The sequence below is a fragment of the Necator americanus genome, chromosome X, assembly GCF_031761385.1.
Source record: "Necator americanus strain Aroian chromosome X, whole genome shotgun sequence".
NCBI classification, from domain to species: Eukaryota; Metazoa; Nematoda; class Chromadorea; order Rhabditida; family Ancylostomatidae; genus Necator; species Necator americanus.
Genome location: NC_087376.1, coordinates 31,177,855 through 31,199,235, shown reverse-complemented (window position 1 = coordinate 31,199,235; position 21,381 = coordinate 31,177,855). Strand labels below are relative to the sequence as shown.

The 21,381-nt window shown below is 42.4% G+C and overlaps 2 protein-coding genes across 5 annotated transcripts; one reads left to right on the top strand and one right to left on the bottom strand.

Annotated features, from left to right (window-relative positions):
- Nucleotides 1-231: 231 nt before the first annotated feature.
- Nucleotides 232-8,716, bottom strand: RB195_026041 (uncharacterized protein; the record flags this gene model as incomplete). Of its 3 annotated transcripts, XM_064214408.1 has the most annotated exons (7): nucleotides 232-238; nucleotides 3,304-3,417; nucleotides 7,207-7,277; nucleotides 7,350-7,404; nucleotides 7,493-7,554; nucleotides 8,494-8,610; nucleotides 8,672-8,716. In XM_064214408.1, 7 exons carry the CDS (start codon nucleotides 8,714-8,716, stop codon nucleotides 232-234), a joined length of 471 nt encoding a protein of 156 aa, XP_064070287.1. The 3 variants fall into 3 exon arrangements, with proteins under 3 accessions (XP_064070287.1, XP_064070289.1, XP_064070288.1); XM_064214407.1 differs by lacking the exons at nucleotides 232-238; nucleotides 3,304-3,417 and having other exon boundaries at nucleotides 7,225-7,277; nucleotides 7,346-7,404; XM_064214406.1 differs by lacking the exons at nucleotides 7,493-7,554; nucleotides 8,494-8,610; nucleotides 8,672-8,716 and having other exon boundaries at nucleotides 7,346-7,354.
- RB195_026040 (uncharacterized protein) lies at nucleotides 8,335-21,012 on the top strand (the record flags this gene model as incomplete). Of its 2 annotated transcripts, none has more annotated exons than XM_064214404.1 (10): nucleotides 8,335-8,414; nucleotides 11,658-11,749; nucleotides 12,484-12,566; nucleotides 12,914-13,035; nucleotides 18,027-18,156; nucleotides 18,316-18,397; nucleotides 19,348-19,490; nucleotides 20,604-20,681; nucleotides 20,741-20,837; nucleotides 20,900-21,012. In XM_064214404.1, the coding sequence occupies 10 exons, from the start codon at nucleotides 8,335-8,337 to the stop codon at nucleotides 21,010-21,012; spliced, it is 1,020 nt and encodes a 339-aa protein (XP_064070285.1). The 2 variants fall into 2 exon arrangements, with proteins under 2 accessions (XP_064070285.1, XP_064070286.1); XM_064214405.1 differs by lacking the exon at nucleotides 8,335-8,414 and adding an exon at nucleotides 11,458-11,477.
- Between the last annotated feature and the right edge of the window lie 369 nt (nucleotides 21,013-21,381).

Below are 21,381 nucleotides of genomic sequence, written 5' to 3'. Positions count from 1 at the left end.
GAACTCGCACATCATTTTGTGTCTGTAGCGAGATCCGGGAGAACTTTTGCTTCGGTAGGGATTTGAGAGACATTCGTAGATGTGGCATGTGGTGCAAGGATGTCGTAATGCTATGACTTTTATTTCTAATATACAAATTCCGTGCATTTTTCCCACGAAAGAATGATCCAGCTCCATCTACAGATCGATCCTTCCTTTCTTAGTCCTTCATATGAGGAAGGGTGGAATTCTCTAAATCCTGAAAAAAGTATCTTTTTAATTATTCTCGAACAATTTAAATACTACATCTAAGAAGACAGAACAGGTAGGGTTTCTGTGAGTATTTGTTTTTCAAGCTGTGTTTGTATTTGGCGAGTTCTACCATTCCCTCAATTACTTTCAGTCGCACTCTAGATAACACTCTATCTGGATAACGTACTTCTTCTCTCACACATGGTATTTCACCTCTTCCCACCTCTTTTCCTCGCTCAATCTCCTCCTGAGTCTCTCTTACCATACCTTTCTCTTCCGCCCTCCTCATTTGACGAGTTATTCCCTTTCGCTCACTAGTTCATACTCCTTCCTTCGTTCTCTACTTCCTTTTCCTCGCGCCCTCTCTCTCATCCCCACTCCCACCCTCGCTCTCTCCCTTCTCTTTCTCGCGCCATCACTCTCCACCTTCTCTTTCCCGCGCCCTCACTCTCCACCTTCTCTCTCTCGCGCCCTCTCTCTCATTCCCACTCTCACCCTCACTCTCTCCACTCTCTTTCTCCCTCCTCTCTCTCGCTCCCACTTTCACTCTCTCCCTTCTCTCTCGCGCGCCCTCTCTCTCGCGCCCTCTCTCATTCCCACTCTCACTCTCACCCTCACTTTCTCTCGCGCCCTCTCTCACTCCCACTCTCCTCCCCTCACTCTCTCATTCTCGCCGCTCTCACTCTCCTCTCTCTCTCTCCCACTCTCACTCTCTCCCTCTCTCTCTCACTCCCACCTCTCTCACCCCTCACCCTCACCCTCTCCACTTTCTTCCTTCTCTCTCGCGCTCTCTCTCACTCCCACCCTCACTCCCACACTTCCCTCTCTCGCGCCCTCTCTCTCAATCTCACCCTCACCCTCACTCTCTCTCCACTCTCTCCCTCCTCCTCTCTCTCTCTCTCTCGCTCCCACTTTCACTCTCTCCCTTCTCTCTCGCGCGCCCTCTCTCTCGCGCCCTCTCTCATTCCCACTCTCACTCTCACCCTCACTTTCTCTCGCGCCCTCTCTCACTCCCACTCTCCCCCTTCTCATTCTCGCGCTCTCTCCCTCATACCCACTCTCACTCTCTCCCCTCTCTCTCACTCCCACTCTCACTCTCACCCTCACCCTCTCCACTTTCTTCCTTCTCTCTCGCGCTCTCTCTCACTCCCACCCTCACTCCCTCTCTTCCCTCTCTCGCGCCCTCTCTCTCATTCCCACTCTCACTCTCTCCCTTCTCTTTCTCGTGCTCTCTCCCCCATTCCCACTCTCACCCTCACTTTCTCTCGCGCCCTCTCTCAGCCTCACCCTCACTCTTTCCCTTCTCTCTCTCGCGCCCTCTCACTCATTCCCAATCTCACTCTCTCCCTTCTCTTTCTCGTGCTCTCTTCCCCATTCCCACTCTCACCCTTCCCTCTCTCGCGCCCTCTTCTCTCTCCCACTCTCACCCTCACTTTCTCACGCGCCCTCCCTCTCACTCCCGCTCTCACTCTCTCCACTCTCTTTCTCCCCTCTCTCTCGCGCCCTCTCACTCATCCCCACTCTCTCCTTTCTCTTTCTCTCTTCTCCCTCTCTTCCCTCTCTCGCGCCCTCTCTCATTCCCACTCTCACTCTCACTCTCTCCCTTCTCTGTCTCGTGCTCTCTTCCCCATTCCCACTCTCACCTCACTTTCTCTCGCGCCCTCTCACTCATTCCCACTCTCTCCCTTCTCATCCTCGCGCTCTCTCCCTCATTCCCAATCTCACTCTCTCCACTCTTTCTCTCTTCTCTCCCACTCTCACCCTCACACTCACCCTCACTCTCTCCCCTCTCGCCCTCTTCCTCACTCTCTCTCGCGCTCTTTCCCTCATACCCACTCCCTCTCCCCTCTCTCTCGCGCCCTCTCCTCAATCCACTCTCTCTCGCGCCCTCCCTCATTCCCACCCTCTCCCTCACTCACCCTCACCCCCAATCTCTCCCCTCTCTCGCGCCCTCTCTTTCATTCCCACTCTCACTCTCTCCACTCTCTTTCTCCTTTCTCTCTCGCGCCCTCTCACTCATTCCCACTCTCACTCTCTCCACTCTCTTTCTCCTTTCTCTCTCGCGCTCTCTCCCTCATTCCCACTCTCTCCTTTCTATTTCTCTCTTCTCTCTCTCACTCCCACTCTCACCCTCATCCTCACTCCCTCTCTTATCTTTCTCGTGCTCTCTTCCCCATTCCCACTCTCACTCTCACTCTCTCCCTTCTCATTCTCGTGCTCTCTCCCTCATTCTCAATCTCACTCTCTCCACTCTCTCCCTTCTCTCTCGCGCCCTCTCAGTCATTCCCACTCTCTCCCTTCTCATCCTCGCGCTCTCTCCTTCATACCCACTCTCACTCTCTCCCCTCTCTCTCGCGCCCTCTCCCTCACTCTCTTTCATCTTCTCTTTCATTCCCACTCTCACTCTCTCCACTTTCTTTCTCCCTTCTCTCTCGCGCCCTCTCACTCTCTCCTCTCTCTCTCGCGCCCTCTCAGTCATTCCCACTCTCTCCCTTCTCATCCTCGCGCCCTCTCACTCTCTCCTCTCTCTCTCGCGCTCTCTCCTTCATACCCACTCTCACTCTCACCCCACCCTCTCCACTCTCTTTCTCCTTTTCCTCACACTCACCCTCACTCTCTCCCCTCTCACCCTCTCCCTCACTCTCTCTCGCGCCCTCTCCCTCACTCCCACTCTCACTCTCTCCCCTCTCTCTCGCGCCCTCCCTCATTCCCACCCTCACTCTCTCCACTCTCTTTCTCCCTTCTCTCTCGCGCCCTCTCAGTCATTCCCACTCTCTCCCTTCTCATCCTCGCGCTCTCTCCTTCATACCCACTCTCACCCCACCCTCTCCACTCTCTTTCTCCTTTTCCTCACACTCACCCTCACTCTCTCCCCTCTCACCCTCTTCCTCACTCTCTCTCGCGCCCTCTCCCTCACTCCCACTCTCACTCTCTCCCCTCTCTCTCGCGCCCTCTCAGTCATTCCCACTCTCACTCTCATCCTCACTCTCTCCCTTCTCTTTCCCGCGCACACGCTACAGCACCACATTCCTCACGAATGCCTCCTAACATTAACGATATCAGCGTACCCACCTGGAAATTCGTTGACATCCAGCAAAATTTGGAAGTTGGAATATTGAATTTGGTTGTCCTTCTCTTCGGTGAATGAGAACTTCAAATAATTGAAGACGCAGCATCAAAGAAAAGCTGAAAATCTCCTATCGTCGTTTTGCTAACACGCTGCCTTTGGGGCAACGGCAAGTGAACGAGGAATATAAGACTTTTGAAGCGATATTCAGCAAAATAGAAATCGATTCAACAGCGTCAAAGTTTAGTAATTCCTCCGCGAGATAAATATTAGATACCAATGAACCGCGAAGATATTGGTATTGTATACACTAAGCTCTTCATCCAGAGATTTTATCGCCTCACTCAAAACTCACGCAGTTTTTGCCCATACCATGCCCGTATATTGCTACGGAAAGTACCTCCTACTTCGTCTTCGCATGATCACTGCTTGCCGACATAACGGAGTGAACAACAATCACTAAGTTAAGTAATAGTCACATGTACGACGACAAGACTAATCCACATTGAAATTATTACAGATATATCAACAGAGGAACCTCTCTTAGCGCTTCGAAGATTCCTTGCCCGCTGACGAGTACCGGGAATGTTTATATTGGACGATAGTCCTCCGTTTCTACAGTTGAACCAAATTCTCGAAGACACCAGACGAATGTCAATTGCTTTCAAGACATAATGGCATAAAGAAGGATTGAGCGGACAAATATACGCCTCACGTTTTGGGGGACATTTTACGAACTTTCGATTAAATTAGCGAAACACTCCGTTTACAAAATCACCGTAAATCCACTTTTGACAAAGGTTTGACAATGGTACTTGAATATGCGTATCAAGTATTTCGAACAGTTGGGACCGCTACTTTCAACTAATTTGAAAACGAAGTGCATTGAGCTAAAATAGCTAAAATGTGGCTTCTGAGCCTTACAAGCGTGTCGTTATAATCCAAATCATGCCTCTTTGGGGAATTACTGCTCCAAACTTGCAGACAGCCGCAAGAAGAGAACCGCCTGCATACTAAATGATGAAAAAGCGCTGGTGAATTTGGCGCAACATCAACCTCAGCAATTTACGAGAGACAAATATACTGCACATAGATAAAAACTAGCTGGTAACCGTGCACCGGAGGCAGACACATTTGTACTTCTAGCTAACTTCATCACTCCTGGTAGTGCATGTATATTGCGCGAATTTCCGCACTGAGCACTAGAACAGACAACGCGAAAGAGAAGTATAGCTGCTCAATGGAACCACTCAGAGAATGCAACTCGATCTTCTTTCCCAAAAGAACAAATTCAATCCTTTAATTCAATTTTTCAATTTTTTCAGTCAATTCAGAACAAAACAAATTTCGTTGAGAAAACAACAGACAGTAGAGTCTGACAACATTTACTTTTGTCCTTCTCCACAAGAAGAAATGCATCATTGCTACCTTCGATAACGAGTAGGGGACCATAAAGCTACCCATTAAGCCTGGACCATTACTACTGTGCTGCAGCCGACGATTCTATCCGCGCTCACGTTTTTCTGCTTACTGGATGCAATAATAGGGTCCTCCACTGGCAATACAACGATTCATTTGTGAACGATGAAGTTGTCAACCAGAAGCGAGACCAGTACGTAGTTTGCACCGAAGGATATCGTTCACTCACTATTGTATACGCGACCCGTTCCGGTGACAATAAGAAAAATTGCTGTGGTACAGGATGTATAAACATCATGTCCCTGACAATGTCAATGTGCGTAGGAGCATGTGTTAAACCTTTTTTTTTTGCTCAAGACGGAGCCACAAAAATTCAGTGTATCAGACTACATCGATTAGATCTCACGAACTTTACTTACCAATATCACGTTGACAGTGGCAACTGCATCAGTCATCGTTTCCCTGGAAGACGTCATGTCCACTTTGGAAACGAAACTGTGCTCGCAGCAGCAACATTACAGAGAAAATGCTTCCTAGAATTCATGAAAATGTTCAAGTTAAACACCGACATTCAAGAGGCGTGCACTCGGCTTCTCAATAAGATACGCGGTTACTCTGCTTCTACACAAGCTTCTTTCGACAGGTCTCCACTTAATCTGCGATTGGCAGTCTCTGATGTTCACTCGAAACACAAGCCAGAGTGTCATTGGTGCAAAGCGACTGTTAAATTTTGGAATCCGCTCGATCAAAAGTGCAAAATGTAAGAACGGCGCACGAAATCCTTGAGCTATTTCAAAGGAACAAGCACTCAGGGATCATGAGCTCCATAGAAAGCTGTGCAGGACCTGGCCACGGTTACTTTTACTTGAGCAGTGGTTCCCTGTTATATCGTACATGTCGTGTTCGTCGACAACGTCCGAGAAGAAGATTTCGACATAGAAGGAGAACGTTAATGTAGAAATACGGTTGGAGTTCAACAAAGACAAAAAATGAAATGTCGACAATCATCATGCAGCCAATCGTGCCGAAATATCATGACCAGCTGAGGATCATGGACAGCTCTCCTGCAGTTCATCCAACGCTGACGCTCTGCTTTCTCTTCATTTCCAACGGCAATGAAGTAATTTTTTGGAAAGGAATCTCGTAAAATAAGCCTATGCAGTGCACTCCGACCGAAACCGCTTAGTAGACTTATTGTAGAGTTTTACGTTACACTTCTACAGTTTTGCACCCATCTGTCACCCAAAAAAGAAAATTGGGTTCAGTACATTTGTGCAGACTTGAACATCAGGTGTTCTGCGACAAAATCAAGATCGGTTGCCCATTCGCTGATGACGGATCTAGTTCAAAATAATGCACAACACCTATATGGTTGTCGCAGACCTCTACGATGGTAGACGCCAAACTCCTGATCACTACCAAAAGAAAGAGAATTCTGCGACAGTCAAGGAAATGACGGGTTCCAAGGCTGGTACCACTCCCTCCAAATGACAACTGTTACTTGCACAGGCAGCGACTTACCAACAAAAGAAACGATGAACTGCGAGGACAAACACCTCACAGTTCCATACTCTCCTCAAGGAAACACAATCCCAAATCAGGTTCACTCAAAGATAACCATGGCTGGACCTAAAATGCACGCTCGCGTTAGCACCAAAGAAACAAGGTTTAAGATCATAAAATACTACAATCGGTCTTTATGATTATTTTTATTTTTTTTTAAATTTTTTTTAAATTTTTAAAAATTCTATTTTAATCCATTTCCCTCTAACCCAAGCCTCTCTACCAAAAAAAAAAAAAAAAACCGTCAGGCTACTGTCGGTCAAATTAGCAAATCATCGCTGTAGCACAGAAGGAGAAGCAATGCGCCTTCATCACCATCGACGACATGACACGTCGTAGTTTGCCAACAAACTAACCGAGGGGATAATGTTGTTCTTCACAAACTCACTAGTCACTGCTAGTTTGATAGTTTTAATCTATCAATGGACCTACTGGACCACGCCATGACGACCACTCATGATACTGATCGCCCTACCATGAACGACATCACTGAAAAGCGACGAGCATAAAGACGTCTCTCAATTCATTACTGCATTTCGATCATAGTAACATATAAAGCATTGTCAATCGACTGATCTATCCTATCGGATAAAATTTAACATCACTCGATAGCTCGGTCCGGCTGTTTTTCCCGCTGCGTAAAGGGCTACAGCATGCAGTTCTTTATTGTTGCTTGTTGCAATAAAGGTTTAACTACCCAAGTTCGACGTCTGGGGCGCAATACATACATACATACAGATACGCCCTTCTTTACTGCTCTTTACCTTAGAAGCAGTATACAACTTCGAGAATAACTAAAAGGATCCCATTCTTTGATGATTTAGAGGATTTCACTCTTCTTGTGATCTCCCGGATCTCGCTACAGACACAAAATGATGTGCGAGTTCGTTAACATCCAACGAAATAAGAAAGATAGGAATGCTCACGAAATTTCGTTGTCTTTCTCATGGATGGAGGAGAGCTTGGTAAAATTGAGAATGCAGCATCGAAAACAAAACTGAAAAAGTTCTTATTAAACAACGGGGAAAGGAACTTCAAGTAAGCTTCTGCTCAAATAACACTCACTAACTTCATCGCTTCTTACTCGACAGTAGCGACAGCAGCAAAGCGATTGATCCGCTTCTCTGCAAAAGAAGGACACGTTTGATAACAAGCAAGCTTAGTGGAAAGCTCTAAAGTGTTTCTTGTAAAGTGGAATAAATCAGTTAATACCTTTTGTATAAAGGTGACCATCCGAGCAGGTCGTGTCGATGAAAGCAAGCATGGAGGTGCACCTATAAACTAATTTCAGAACAAACGTTCACTCAGTAAGAGGAACATTCAAGAAACTATCAGTAGATGTTGTTCACCAATCATGAACAATAGCACTTGTGAGAGGATCAATGTCGAAGGGAGGTAGAAAAAGCATTCCTAGACAAATATTCAGAGTATCCCTTTTGTGTGTCGAATAAAAAAAATTTCTCGAAAAGGAATGGAGCTTTGCAATTAAGCACTCATTAAAACGCTGAAACGTAGTCGACTCAATATCTAGTTGTGGTATGGATCCGATCGAAGCGCAGGATTTTGTCTTTTTGGCGCGAAGTGGAGCTGAGGTTTGGTGCCTTTACTTTCTCCGAGATCCTTCTCTTCTTTCTCCACACCTTAACTCACCCCACTTCAATGCTCATAAAAGAAAGGGAAACACTAGTTGGAAAAAATGCACAAACCCTCAGACATACTATGCCCCGGAAAGTTCCCTTCGTCTAAGTTCAGTTATAATTTCACGTATATTAAGGATCATAGAAGAAATACAACAATCTTCTAAGCAACCTATCTTGTCTTATTACAACACCACTTTGGCCAAAGAGAAATACTGAAAATTACCCGAAACTACAACAGAACACCACGACAAGTCAACAAGTCTCCAAAAACAATAAGTAAAATTCCGAGAGAAGCGAGATCGGGATCAAATAGAAATAAACTAGACATTAAAAGGAATCCTGAACAAAGTATTGTAACTGTTCATCCCCTGTGCTGGGCCCGATAAACCGCCTAGTGGTATCGACAGGGGGGTAATGAAACGTCGAGAAACAGTGCAGAGACCAAGGCATATTGGAGATCGAAATGATCACCACCCTACCGCTGGATACTGTAGGTAAGAAAGCTCGTTTGTAGAATGCCGAATTATGAAGACTAGAATGAAGACTGTAAGGGCTGGTTTTCTGTTGCAGAACCTCGCAATTGCCTCCAACAGGATGAGCTTGCAGCTTCTTCCATAGTTTAGACGATCTCGGAGTGGCCTTGCCGAGATGGACATGACCAAAGTTCAAAATCTCTTGCGATCGATCTCTCTAAAGGGCGGCCTCGGCGAACTGCGCTAGATGTTTCTAGAAACTGTAGATCTCGACCTACGTGCCACTGCTTTTCTTCATGGATCGGCTGCCAGCACAAATTCATGATAGCGTCCTTTTGGAACTCTTGTAAGCCAACTTTGTAGTGGTACTGCAGCGATCTTACGGAACTTCTGCTTTGAGAGGACGAGATATCTTTACCTAGCGATTAACATTACTCCCGTCGATAGGAGCAAATCTCCTATGCGGAACAAACATAGAGTTGCACAAAACCATTGATAGTATTTGCGTGTTATCCTGAACCTTCATGAATGGATTTAACGTCAGTAGCGAAAGCGTGACTGAAATAGTCAAACCAAAGTATGTGGCAAACTTGAACGGAAACGGGAGATAACTCTACATGCTCTGATGCACACAATTCTTTCTGCGAAAAAACTTATCCGAATACGTCTTTTGGAACTTCTTCCAAATCCGCGCCTTCTAAAGGATTCTATTTCCTCTAAAGTTCGACTGTTACAAAAGCATCTCGAATAGTCGAATATTGGAATGCATTCAAGAACGCCTGTGAGCAAGGCAATACCACGAAATCTGCTGGATGTATGTATGTGAGCGTAAATAAAACTAAACCTTTTTTGGATATTCGTATGGAGAAGCATGCAATATGTTAAGCGTGCGTTCAGGTACTGCTACCTTTTAATTGAAGGCAAAAATTGACAGAAATGGAGAAAGGAGGCAAAAATGGGCAGTAGTGTCAAGCCACGTTGTGTGTGAAGTCACGTTGCTTTATCGGTCATTTTTGCAGTAGCTAAAAAAGTGCAGCTTTGTGACAGTTTTATAGGATAGCTTTGACGTATTACGAAGCATTTCCAGAGAAATTCACCTGAGACATGCCTAATCAATGTTATACAGGAGTTTAGAATTACTTGGTGGCAGAACTGGAGCAGAATATCAGGCGAGGAAGCAGCACTAAGCAGTAGGGAGGAGAGAGACGATAGAATCCATGAATCAGACCAATAAACAGAGAGCTAATTAACGACAGAGCATTATCACACAACAAAGTTGAGATGAATTTTGGTTCTTTACGTTTCCCAGTATAGAACAGCAGCCCCAATCCTCGTTTTCAAGTAGTAAACGAAGAACAAGCATTTGAAGACTTGTTGCTCTAGAATTGGAACCGGAGCAGCTGCGCTGCGGGTCCGGAAGTCGACGGTCTACTCAGACGTTTCATTCAACGCTCAGTTTGGGTACATCCCACATGTCCTTGTTTGGGTTTGCCTAAGTATTTTTATCAGGTTGCGCCGAAAATACAGTCTGTGTTTGGCGCACTACGCTAGGTCAAGTGGTTTTCCAAAGCCAAGAAATACTGAGATCCCTTTAGAAGCAGAGAGAACTTAAAAAAAAGAAAATTCGGCGATATCTCACTCATTTGTAGAAGTGACCTGGATTCCAAATAGAGGGAATAGCGAATTAAGATTTCTCTTAGTTGCTTATTCTTTTTTGAAATTTATTATAAGTGAGTGAGCACGTTCTAGTGCGGCTACCTTCAAATCTCTTCCCAACGTACGGACTCAAAAACCTTCCCGTTCTTCGGAGATTAGACGGCGAACACTATCGAGCTGCAGGGATGCGCATGTTTCTGGCTACAAGTGCACTTGGCGACGCTGAATCGACGTCGGTCATAACAAAAAGGGAGCAGCGTGATTCACAGACGGTACCGACAGGACAGAAATGTCGTATTTGATGTATGAGAAACCCACACCTTTACTCATGTTCGGATGCGGTGACACGTTCCATTTAAATGTCGAAAAGCAGATGTTCCTACTGGGACGACTGTGAACTCTGTTGAACAAGCGAAGCGAAAAGTAAAATCCGCTCCAGCGTTTGGGATATAGAAGTGCTGACAAAGCTAGTCCTTTGCAGAAATCTCCAGTATAAAAAACCTTACACTCTTCGCATTCCACGTGAACACTTTCAGAAAAAAATAAACATTTTTGCGTTTTGAAATGACGTCACCTATTTTTCAGGATGCTTTGTTAACTGTTAATTATTACATTATTACAATTACATTTGCAACAGTTTCGCGTGTAAAGGTTCGGCACGTGTTCAGCGGTGAAAATCAATTATTGATCCATCTCAGCTCAAATTATCTTTGGATTAATTTTAACCATAATTGACAATAAGCACAAAAGTATGCCCAGAAAGTAACAAGACCCCTACAAGAACGGATTTTTCCGAACACGAACTAAAATTGTGAGTAAAAATACGAAAGCTCATACCAGTAAGATTGATGAAAAATTCTTTTTAAACTTCTTTCTAGGTGCAGTCTGAAAAAAGGCTTACAAACAAGTGGAACTATAATTTGCTTAGTTATCACTTCTCCGTTCCGAGGATTTGCAGGGATTTCGCGGGAAAACTTTGAACAAAGAACAAATGCGCCTCAATTCAGAGGAATTGGTGAATACGGATAGCCCTTCTGATAGCACGCAACAGCGCACACTTCTACCCCCGCGTAGCGTTGTTCAGCAAGAAGATTTTATAATGTGACAAGAATTATCGACCTTTAGCAATTCACACAGTGCTGAGGGGCCCGAAACCTGCTAACTCGCTGATACGGAAAAAGTACAAAGGAACGGAAGCCAACTGAGTATCGTTGAACTAGCCAAACATTAGCTAAACGTCAGCTATATTTTATCCTGAAACTAATCTTCTGCTCGCTATGGTGAAACATCACCACTTTTCCGGACCGACGAATAAATCCTCGCCGCGAAGCTTGACCGAGAAGTGGGCGGGGCGAGACTACGGTATCGTGCTTCGTGCATCCCAAATCCGCTTTACACATCAGCATACATGATAGGCGTAATGCAGAGGTAAGTGAACCTCAATTTTTAACCATCTAATAGATTAGATAATGTCAGCCCTAATTCCAATGCAACTCCATCCATATTCTCTAAAACTGAATTTATCACCATATATACATCATTAAAAAGGACCACTTCATGGACGTTCACAGCAACGTCATTGACTGTTTTTATCTCTTTATTTTTTAGTGCAGAATTAGTTGACCTGGACGAACAATCGCCAACGTTCTGCGAAGCTACTGTTCGACAACAATTTAGCACAACAGCTTTCCGTCCTGTTGGTTAGTGATAATGACAACGATTTAATTGCATTTGTACTACACTTCCACGGCTACATTGCACTTTGCTTAAAAAATACTCTTTTTGTGTTCATGGGGCGGCAACTGCTGCTAATTCCATGTCGAAATTAATATTATTATTGCGCATCGCAGCAATTCATTCATTCAACCATTTGTTCGCTTACTCGTGTAGCCTTCCAGAACAGATGCCTCTGCTCCTCATTTCTCAACATTTAACTTTCGTCAATTTTTATAATTCTCTGGGATAACAAACTATCAATTTTATCACTTCCGTTTTCATGCTCACCCTTCTCCGCAGTCAGAGCTTTTATCAATTCCGTTCTCGTTACTTGATGAATGTCCGGCGACCGTGACACTGCCCTTGGCATCATAGCTGCATCCATGGCGTTGAACGTTCACCAGTATGTTATGGTATTCGCCATGAAACACTCCGCTCGCAACAATAAATTGCACACCGGACCACTGCGACATTCGATACATTGATTCGCCCGTAACCTCGGTTCAACCCCAGTTGCTTAACTCTGCTTAGGATGCAGCTGACTATCGGGTTCACGTCGGTAAACGTCGTTCACCGTGCCTCACCTTGTGACGGAGGCGAGCAGTGCTCTAGTAGGCATATAGACAATCTTCATCCTCACTTGCCTTAAATTTACAGGATATTTCCTGTGCATCAGCAACGGTTCTCTGGCCTCAACAACTCCTTTCATTACTTTTAGGCTCAAGTACTAGTCCAGCACAGGCGGAGGAAGCGGTGTGTGCTGTATGCGGCTACGAAATTAAGGATCAATTCGTTCTCAGGGTAAATAACATTCTTCGCCTTTATTGCCACAATACCATAGAGAAGAGGACACGGAGACGAAATGCGAACAGCGTTCAGCAATGACAAATCCTAATTGTTCGCTGACGCGCTCTGGCAGCTCCTCAAAACTTCATTTTCGCGTTCACAGCCACATACTACCCTGTTTAATAGTTCTATTTTCATTCGTTTTAATTGAAATCCTGGACAGTATTATCCTATATGCAGTCACAAACACACACACGCACAAACGGTCAGAGCCAATATAACTTATGCCATTCGGTGACTGTAATTTTGTGTCTCCTCTATGGTTACTGTTTGGAAACAGCAACATACGTTTAATATTACAGGTGATGTCAGATTCATTCCATGAGTGCTGTCTACGCTGCGTAGCTTGCAATCAAAATCTTTCCAACAGTCCCACTTGCTTTTCGAAGGATGGGCGTCTCTACTGCAGAGAGGATCACTCAATGTTAGTTTGATCTTTCTAGAGCTTCATTGCAATTGGCATCTTAGCCAGCATTTCAACCTTTTTTGTGCTTTTACTGGAAGCGATTCCCAGAACTCCGTATCCGACCTTCAGAATCAGTGTGCAAAACTTCTAGGCCATTAAGCATAACAGCTCAGCTTTCCTTGGGCATGCCACCTTTATGTTCCTTAGCATTTTCTTTATGTTCCCAACCCACTTAATGTTGCGGTCGCGTGTGAACCGCTCCTTTCTTCCACGTACTTCAGCATTCACAAATTTGAGAAGTGTCATTTCTTACCGCCTCTTCATTGAGGGCGCGGCGGTGAGCACTTGAAAACCGAAACTCCCAGGAGATTTTAGCGATAATATCGTTCACCTTGCCTATCACAGCACACCGCCTTCAATTTGCATACTCATTTAATACTTGTTCATTTGATTGTAATCATCGTCCTCAGCATCCTCCATCTCTCGTCCTCCAATAACGTTGATCTTCACTTGATATGTCATTCATCATATCGCCATTTTGGCTCCTTACTGTTGTCAAATTACGTTCGTTCGCGCACTTGCGTAACGATGATACGGAAGAGACCATTGTCACGTCACTGGATAACTGAATGTTCGTTCAGCTTGTACGAGTAGCACGAAGATTTTTTTTGAGGCACCAACTCATCATTTGAGGAAATTAGCACACCTTTACTAAAAGAACTCTTCTTAGTCAAAAACTAGCGTGAAACGTTTTAAATTCGGTAACGTTCTGTCTCATTTAAAGCGATTAAGATCAAATTGCTAGAAATCTTTAGCAACAATTACTAACTAATAGGAGAAGAAACCTTTTTCTCTTTTTTATTGCCCACACGAAAAAACACCACAAGAAGAGTAAATTTGGAATCAACAAAAAACCCGTAAAAAAATGGAATCAATAAAAAACTGGTAAAAAAAATTCATCTGCTTCCTTGTGGCTCCCAATTTCTCCCAAATCGCTGGATTTTTCTCGTATCTCTCTCGTAAGCAAATGCTACAAGTTTTTGCAGTAGTAAATTGAAAACAGAGAAAGAAGCTGTTGGAACTCGCTTTAGATGAGGAGAAGCTTTGAAATATCCACGCATGTTGTAGCTAGTTTTTGTTAGCATATCTGGATGCACATTCCTTTATATTTTTCCGTGCAAACATTCCCGGTATCGTGTCATCTGTCTGTCATCGCAAAATTTATGTATTCCAAAACAGCATTCAAATTTTAGTTCGTTATTTACATTCTTTTTCTGGTTCCGGAAACAATTGCTGGGTCAACCTGCACCTCCTCACTCGTTGATTACATGTACAAGTAGCAATGATGCAATAGGACGGCAATGCTCGCCCTCTCGTAGCCAGCTGCCTGCTACCCGCTCTCATGGCCTCCTACAGGAAGCCCAACGGCTGGTGTCAAGGGTTTCGCGATAGCCTATAATCCAGCAATAATGTGTCATTGGCCGGCTTAACACATAGCTAGCGCGACTCTCTGAATCTGTAATAGAATCACCTGCCTCGACATCTTTGCCGGATTAGAGGGCAAGATTACAAGGCGAACGTAAAATCCTCAATAATCACACTGCGTCACACATTCATAAATTGATCAGATTATAATACAAACGATCACCTAAGGTGCAGTTTTTTCACGCCATTCAAAATGCCGAGCTAACTTCTAGAATGTGCTCCTGGGATGACAAGTGAGAGAATGCGAAGCTTTTCTTTAAAAGGAATACATAGTAACTTGTAAACGAAAAATTAGAGAACTATTCTTTAAAAAAAAAATTATGCAGCAAATTTTTCAAATGTCGCTTGTAAGCGTCGTACGAATATTTAGGCAAAAATAAGTGGAAGGAGTTAAATCGCAATGAAACTTGATCTAACATTCACTTATCCCAGGATGTTTGCGCACATCTTCACAAGAAATACTTTTAAAAACTGTTTCTGTAGGTTTTTTTATACATCTCACATCTAATTCTATCCTAATTCTAATTCTATTGTAATATATCTAATTAATCCTTTAGAATGTATCAAAAAGCGTAAAAAACATGTTTCTCACAGAAGCCTGATAAAAATGTTGAAAACACAAAGAAAAATGAAACCAAGCACTTTGTCGCTAATAATGATTTACACCGCGGTGAAATAAGGACGTATATAAAAGATGGTTTCCACATTGGAAGACATTTTCCATCTAATCACTACAACATTTCTTTAATCATGAGAGTCTCATACCGTATCCGAAAATAGTTCGTAACGCTCCCTTCTCTAACCATCGATTTCTTACACAGAACGTATTACGGTTGTGATTTCTCCTATCCAGGATTTTAGAATAAAAGTGATGGGTGCCATCGAATTAAATTGATGGAGGATTACTTGATAATATCACCTAAGATAAGAAGAGGACCACTACGTCTTCTTCGCAAACATGCAACCTTTGCGTTTTTCTGAACCGAATCACAATATTTTGACACCTCTCTTAAATACACCCTTCCTTTTCTTGACGCATTCGTTATCCCTCTTTGAACTCTCGTCTATATGTCATCTGCGTGGCCTGAAGAGCGCGAAAAACGAAGGATGCGCCAACGTTACAGTATACCTTCTCTTGCTCGACAGTGTTTGCCTTAAATGTTTATTCAGGAGGCTACCGACGCAATATAAGCATCTAATTGTCAGCACTAAGATTTGCGAATGCGTCTATTTAAGGGCTAGCGCGAAATTTGCGGCGATTAAGGACGACGAAGACGACAATGTGTCACAAGGATTCCAGAGGCAATTATCACTAGATATTGATTCTCGTTGAGAGATATCATGCCACTGTCACCATATTCGTTGTGGTTTTTTTTTCCCTGATTTTAATTAAATCCCCTGACGCACTCAACTGAATGGCAGTGTCGGGACGTTCCGCTGTTGTGGTCGCTCACTAGGGGGTCTGCAATATTGCAATCAACGAGCAAATCAACTATTTGATGAAGTGGGGACAGTCACTGGAAGCAGTGTCGAACAGATATCGATGTGCAATAATTTACGTAATGTAATTGGTGCACAAAACTCCTCTTTCATAAATTCATATAAACAATAGAAAAAAGACGAAGAGGATAACCAAAATGTGTGTTAGTGTGCTCGTGAATCTGGGATTTTAGAGATTGAACAACAAATACTTGTGAAATAAATTATTCTGCTCGTTACATCCCAACTACAGCTACCCTGAGAGTGTGATACGGTAACGTTAGCCTTCTCTAGCGTCATCGATCTTCGCCTTCACACCGACTTGGCAGCTGAGGATAGCTTGTCACTCGTGTTCCCAATTTAACCAGTATTTCTTAACGAGCGACCTGGAGCTACTCATCTGCCAAGAAGCACATTCGAGTATCGAACAGTTTTGGAGGTATCACAGTTCAAAACAGTTCCAAGATTCCACGAACTTTTGACTATCCAGCGAAATTCAGCTATCATTAGAATAATAAACTTCAAATTATTTATTCTATAAAAAATTGAGGGCAACGAACCTCGACTCTTAAACACAGGTAACAGATGCTATCTGATCTCGCACATAAACAGAGGAACATTTTCAACTATGGATGAAAAAATCTATTCGAAGTTCTGTTAAAAATGCTTCAGCAATGTATTTCCTCATGTCTCGTACCCTTCTAATGAGAATCGCCGCTGAACATAGATTGCAGTTTTTGAACAAAAATATGAATCAATCAATGGAACATCCGATTTTCATTTCTACAAGAACTCATAGAATTCCGTTGTAATGAAAAAAAAACCATCATTTTTATGTAGTAGATTACGTGGTTTTTTTCTGAGTAGTAAATTTACTGGCAGAAAAGGCCTTCGTTCTTTCTCATGTAAAAGAGTTAAGAGTACAGCAATAAGAATTCGGACTAAAACAACAATACTAGGAACAGTTGCTTTCATCTGGATATTATTTCGAATTTCCCTATCCAATGCTGATTAGATAGGTTGGAGCACCGAAGAGCTCAAGGCTAGGACTGTTTGTTTAGTGAACTTGTACATCCTGGATAATTAATTCATGAAGTACGAAAGGAAACCTGCCTGTCGCTGCACTCTTGTTCCTTCCTATCAGATAAATGTTCCTGACCATCTTACTTGTCCAGGAAAGTACCGGAGCAGGTTAAGGATGCAGTCACCCGCATAGAGTCTTGAAAAAGAGGTTGCTTTTTCTATAAGGATACAGAATTGTGCCAAGAAAGAAGTGAAATGTCATGACTTAACAACAAAAATCCAAAAATACTCACCGAATCCTGGGATTAGCCATTTCGACCACAAAACGCGATCGATGTGTTGGTGCAAGATTGTGTTTGCCTGGAAGGACAAACGACTTTGCCGATAGCATCGACCCCAATTTGATCTACTGCTTCCTCTTAAAGTTATTAGAAATCTTCACGGATACGGCTTAACTTAGAAGAAAACTGCACTTTATATCTTAAGTGAAGTACTCCTCCTACTGTACCGCTTGTTTAATCTTACATTTTTGTTTTCTATTTGCAAGTATGGTAGATGACAGAGGATGGCAAGTCGATTTTGCAGTGACCTACCGAGAGGCGCCTTGGGTGGCCGATACGTTGTAGGTGGATGATCGATAGCCTAAGAACATGATCATCAGTCTGCAGGAACTACCTGGATTTGAAACGATTACAAATTTTGGGGGACTATTTTAGAATCCTATCCACTCCTAAGGAATAGCTGTTCTGACCTCGCCACCAAATCTCTAATGACAATGCCCTAACTCAAGTTAAAAGGTAAAAAGATACAGAAAGCGTGCGCTCTACTTCGGCGACTTCACCTCTAATTTTCGACATTTCATAAAACATGTGGAGGCCATCCGCCATGATTTTAATGGTTGGGGCTCATTGAAACGGGTAGTAAAGTGACCTATTTTAGGTCAGAATTAAGTATGACATGTATATTTCCCTTCTGAACTGTGTCCTTGTCCCATCCGTGATCTTTACCTGGTCTCTTTTCAGCTTATTCGGCCGCTTCTGTGCAAGATGTCATGGAGCTTTAGCGTCACGCGATCTGGTTTTCCGATGTCAGCATGCCACGTATCATCAACAGTGCTTTTCATGCTTCTATTGCCATATGCAGTTTAAAAAGGTATGAATAAGCAAGATTTTGTTATGACTGCTCAAGAACCAGCATGTATACTTGATGTCAGACAAATGAATAATTAAAGAAACACGACATCAAAACATTTGGCACCGTATCACATCTTATGCGCAGTTTACATCTATAGTTATAGTTTTAAAGTTGTAGGGAGATGAATATCTGATCGTGGAAGGAGAGATTGTATGTCGGAAGGACTACCATATGTTACTACAGAATCATTTACATTCAAGTAAGTACATTCATAGAAAGAGATTTTTTTATTGTTATATCTATATTCCTTGTCAAAAATTCTCAGAGATTGCATTTCTGATTTGATGACATTATCGTATGATCCATAGATTTTCGCTAGTTTTCAGTTTTTAATTTTCCTTTACTCCTCGTAACATTTTATTTATTGTTCCTGACATTTTACGTTGAAACTAATCGACATCCATCGGTGCTGTCTTGCCCTCCGGCTATTTGTTTTCTGCTACTTCTCGAGTATCGCCAATATTTAATGAAAGCTTGGAATTTTCTAAACTAAAGGATGAACTAAAGAACGGAAAACATAACCATTGGAAAAAAATAATTCAAAACCCTGAGAATGTTCTTATCGGAATTTGTTCCGTGTGCTCAGTCATATATATTTTCTTCTGTTTACTTTGATTTTCCGTTCAGTTCAACGCAGAATTCTCGGATTTGCCGCCTTCCACAACTTTCATTGTGGTTATGAACTGGGCCAGTGGTGATGAATTTAAGTGCACACTTTAGAATAATTAGTACTTTACTTCGGTAGCGCTAAAATACAGCACAAAATCCTTGAAATCCCTACTATTCGTGATAATTTAAGGCGTTGAATTGTTGCAACTATTAGTTGTGGTTATTGATTTCAATAATGATTTTTTTGGATATTCCCTTATTCAAACGTAAAGCTATTGAACTGTACAACGAATCATCGAGCATTTGCCCAATGCACGATCCTTCTAAGACGAACAACAACCTGTATTTATTTTGACGTTTTGCGCAGTGAATTTAAAAAAGAAAAGTTGAGTTGAAATCCCCATCAAAGAAGAGGATGAATATGACCGTTCTATAAATAGTAGTTCGTTCATGTGTGCTGTTTTATGTCCTGCTGGTTGTTTTCACGGTTTCCAAAAATCTTATCATTTTCTGCATTTTTTACACTTTATTTTTATTTAGTGGCAGGCCCTCCCGTGCTGTTCGACTTCGAGTCATCAGAGTCAAGCAGGAAAACTCCGAAAAGGCCAAGAACGATACTGAACGCAACTCAACGGAAACAATTCAAAGCAGCGTTTGAGAAAAGTGCAAAACCATGCAGAAAGGTAAGCTTTCGACTTAAATCACGTCCTCCGTTTTTTAGTTATTTTTCAATAAAAAAAAATTGAATATCCAGCCTAAATTATGATAGAGTTGATTGTCTATCGATTGCATAATTGGGATCCTCCACGAGTTTCTCTTTTAGAAATAAACTAAAGCTTTATGAAGCATATTCTGACTTTTGAGAAGACGTATCTTGTAATATTTAACTAAAATGATCCACAAATTTTATTTATTACTTTTACTCATTTTGTTCAAACTCCTCATGTCAGAAAATTTTGGGAATTGTATAAATCATCGCACAGATTTCCAGCAAATCTGTGGAGGTAGCGCAGATAACCAGTAGTAAAGTAATAGAGCGAAAAACTTTCCCACTACCTGATAAGCAGAAAGTAATACATATACGGTGGTCACAAAATAATTTTAAATAAGGAAATAAGGGAAACATCCACAAATAATCTGTTGCCGGGTAGATAGATGGGTCAAGTGGCGAATTAGAGAATTTTTGTCGACCACATAGAGGTGGAAGTGTAGCGGAGGTGAAGATGATCGTGTTCTTATCAGATTTAATTTTTAATTTAATTTTTTTTGCCATGTAACACAGTTTCCGACGTCATGACTTCTCACAGTTCGAAATCATGTCACTCATTCAGTTCACAGCTTTTGACCACTCGACGACTGTATCCGGCTTCAATGCCAACATGTTTTCTGGTTCTGTGCCTCTTTTTTCATCCTGCCATACACCGAAACACTTCAAAAAATAATATTGGTGACTTAAAGTAAAAAGCAACCTCTTTCCATTTCCGTTCGGTTATAAGTGCTTAGTTTTAAACCCATACAAGTATCAGTCCCAAGAATATGCCTGTGCCATTTTTCTCCTATGGAAACTCTTTTCTTGGAAACTCCCAGGAGCATTTAAAATTACAGGAGAATTACGTCAATTGCGTAGGAATGCAATAATCCAGTTCCGGTTTCTTTGCTTATCAAATTTGATAACGATAAGGGATGACCATGTTAACAACATGAACAAAATTCAGCCCATTTTTTAAACTAATTGGTGAAAATTAGGATTTTCTGCACTCACTAAAAGAAGTGATTAAGTAGTATAATTTTTGCAGATACGCGAACAACTCGCTAAAGAGACTGGGCTAAGTGTCCGTGTCGTGCAAGTATGGTTCCAGAATCAACGAGCGAAGGCAAGTACCAATATTTTGTAATTTACGTTTATCAAGTTTTACTCATTTTTTTTTCTCAGATGAAGAAAATGCAACGAAAAGAAGAAAGTAAACGAGGTTCGAGTGCATTAGACTCGGAAGGTAAAAGTATTGAAGGCGAGAAGAGCTCGGATGAAGGTAATCACTAGATGATCTCTTAAAAACATCTCCAACATTCCAATAATCAATGTCATATTCAGAGAATTGCTCTGATTGTGACGATTTGGAAATGGAACATCCAGAAAAACCGTATCCAGAGAACCCAATAGAGAAGCTCTATCATATGCATAGCACGTACTTTCAGTTCACGTGATTTCAGGGAACAAATAGCTAAGGAGATTTTGTATTTATACTCGTTCTCCACTTTTTAGTGCAAAGAATGCGAACGAGAGCAGCAACTGAGCGCTTTATCAGAGTTAGGTATCCCTCAAGTACTCGGTTGCTTAATAATATCGCGAATAGAATAAAATTTTGGCTTTTATTAACTTATCTATCGATTGCGATTTCTAACGCTCAAAATTCGTACACGCGTAATCGGACACCCAGTCCAGCATTTTCACCCTCGATTTTCTCATTATTTCATTCACGCGTGTTGGTGATATCGTATTTATTTTATTGTATTGTATTTATTGTAAGATTAGCTACACAGCTTCTTGTGAATTTGCTTATTCACTGGGGGTCG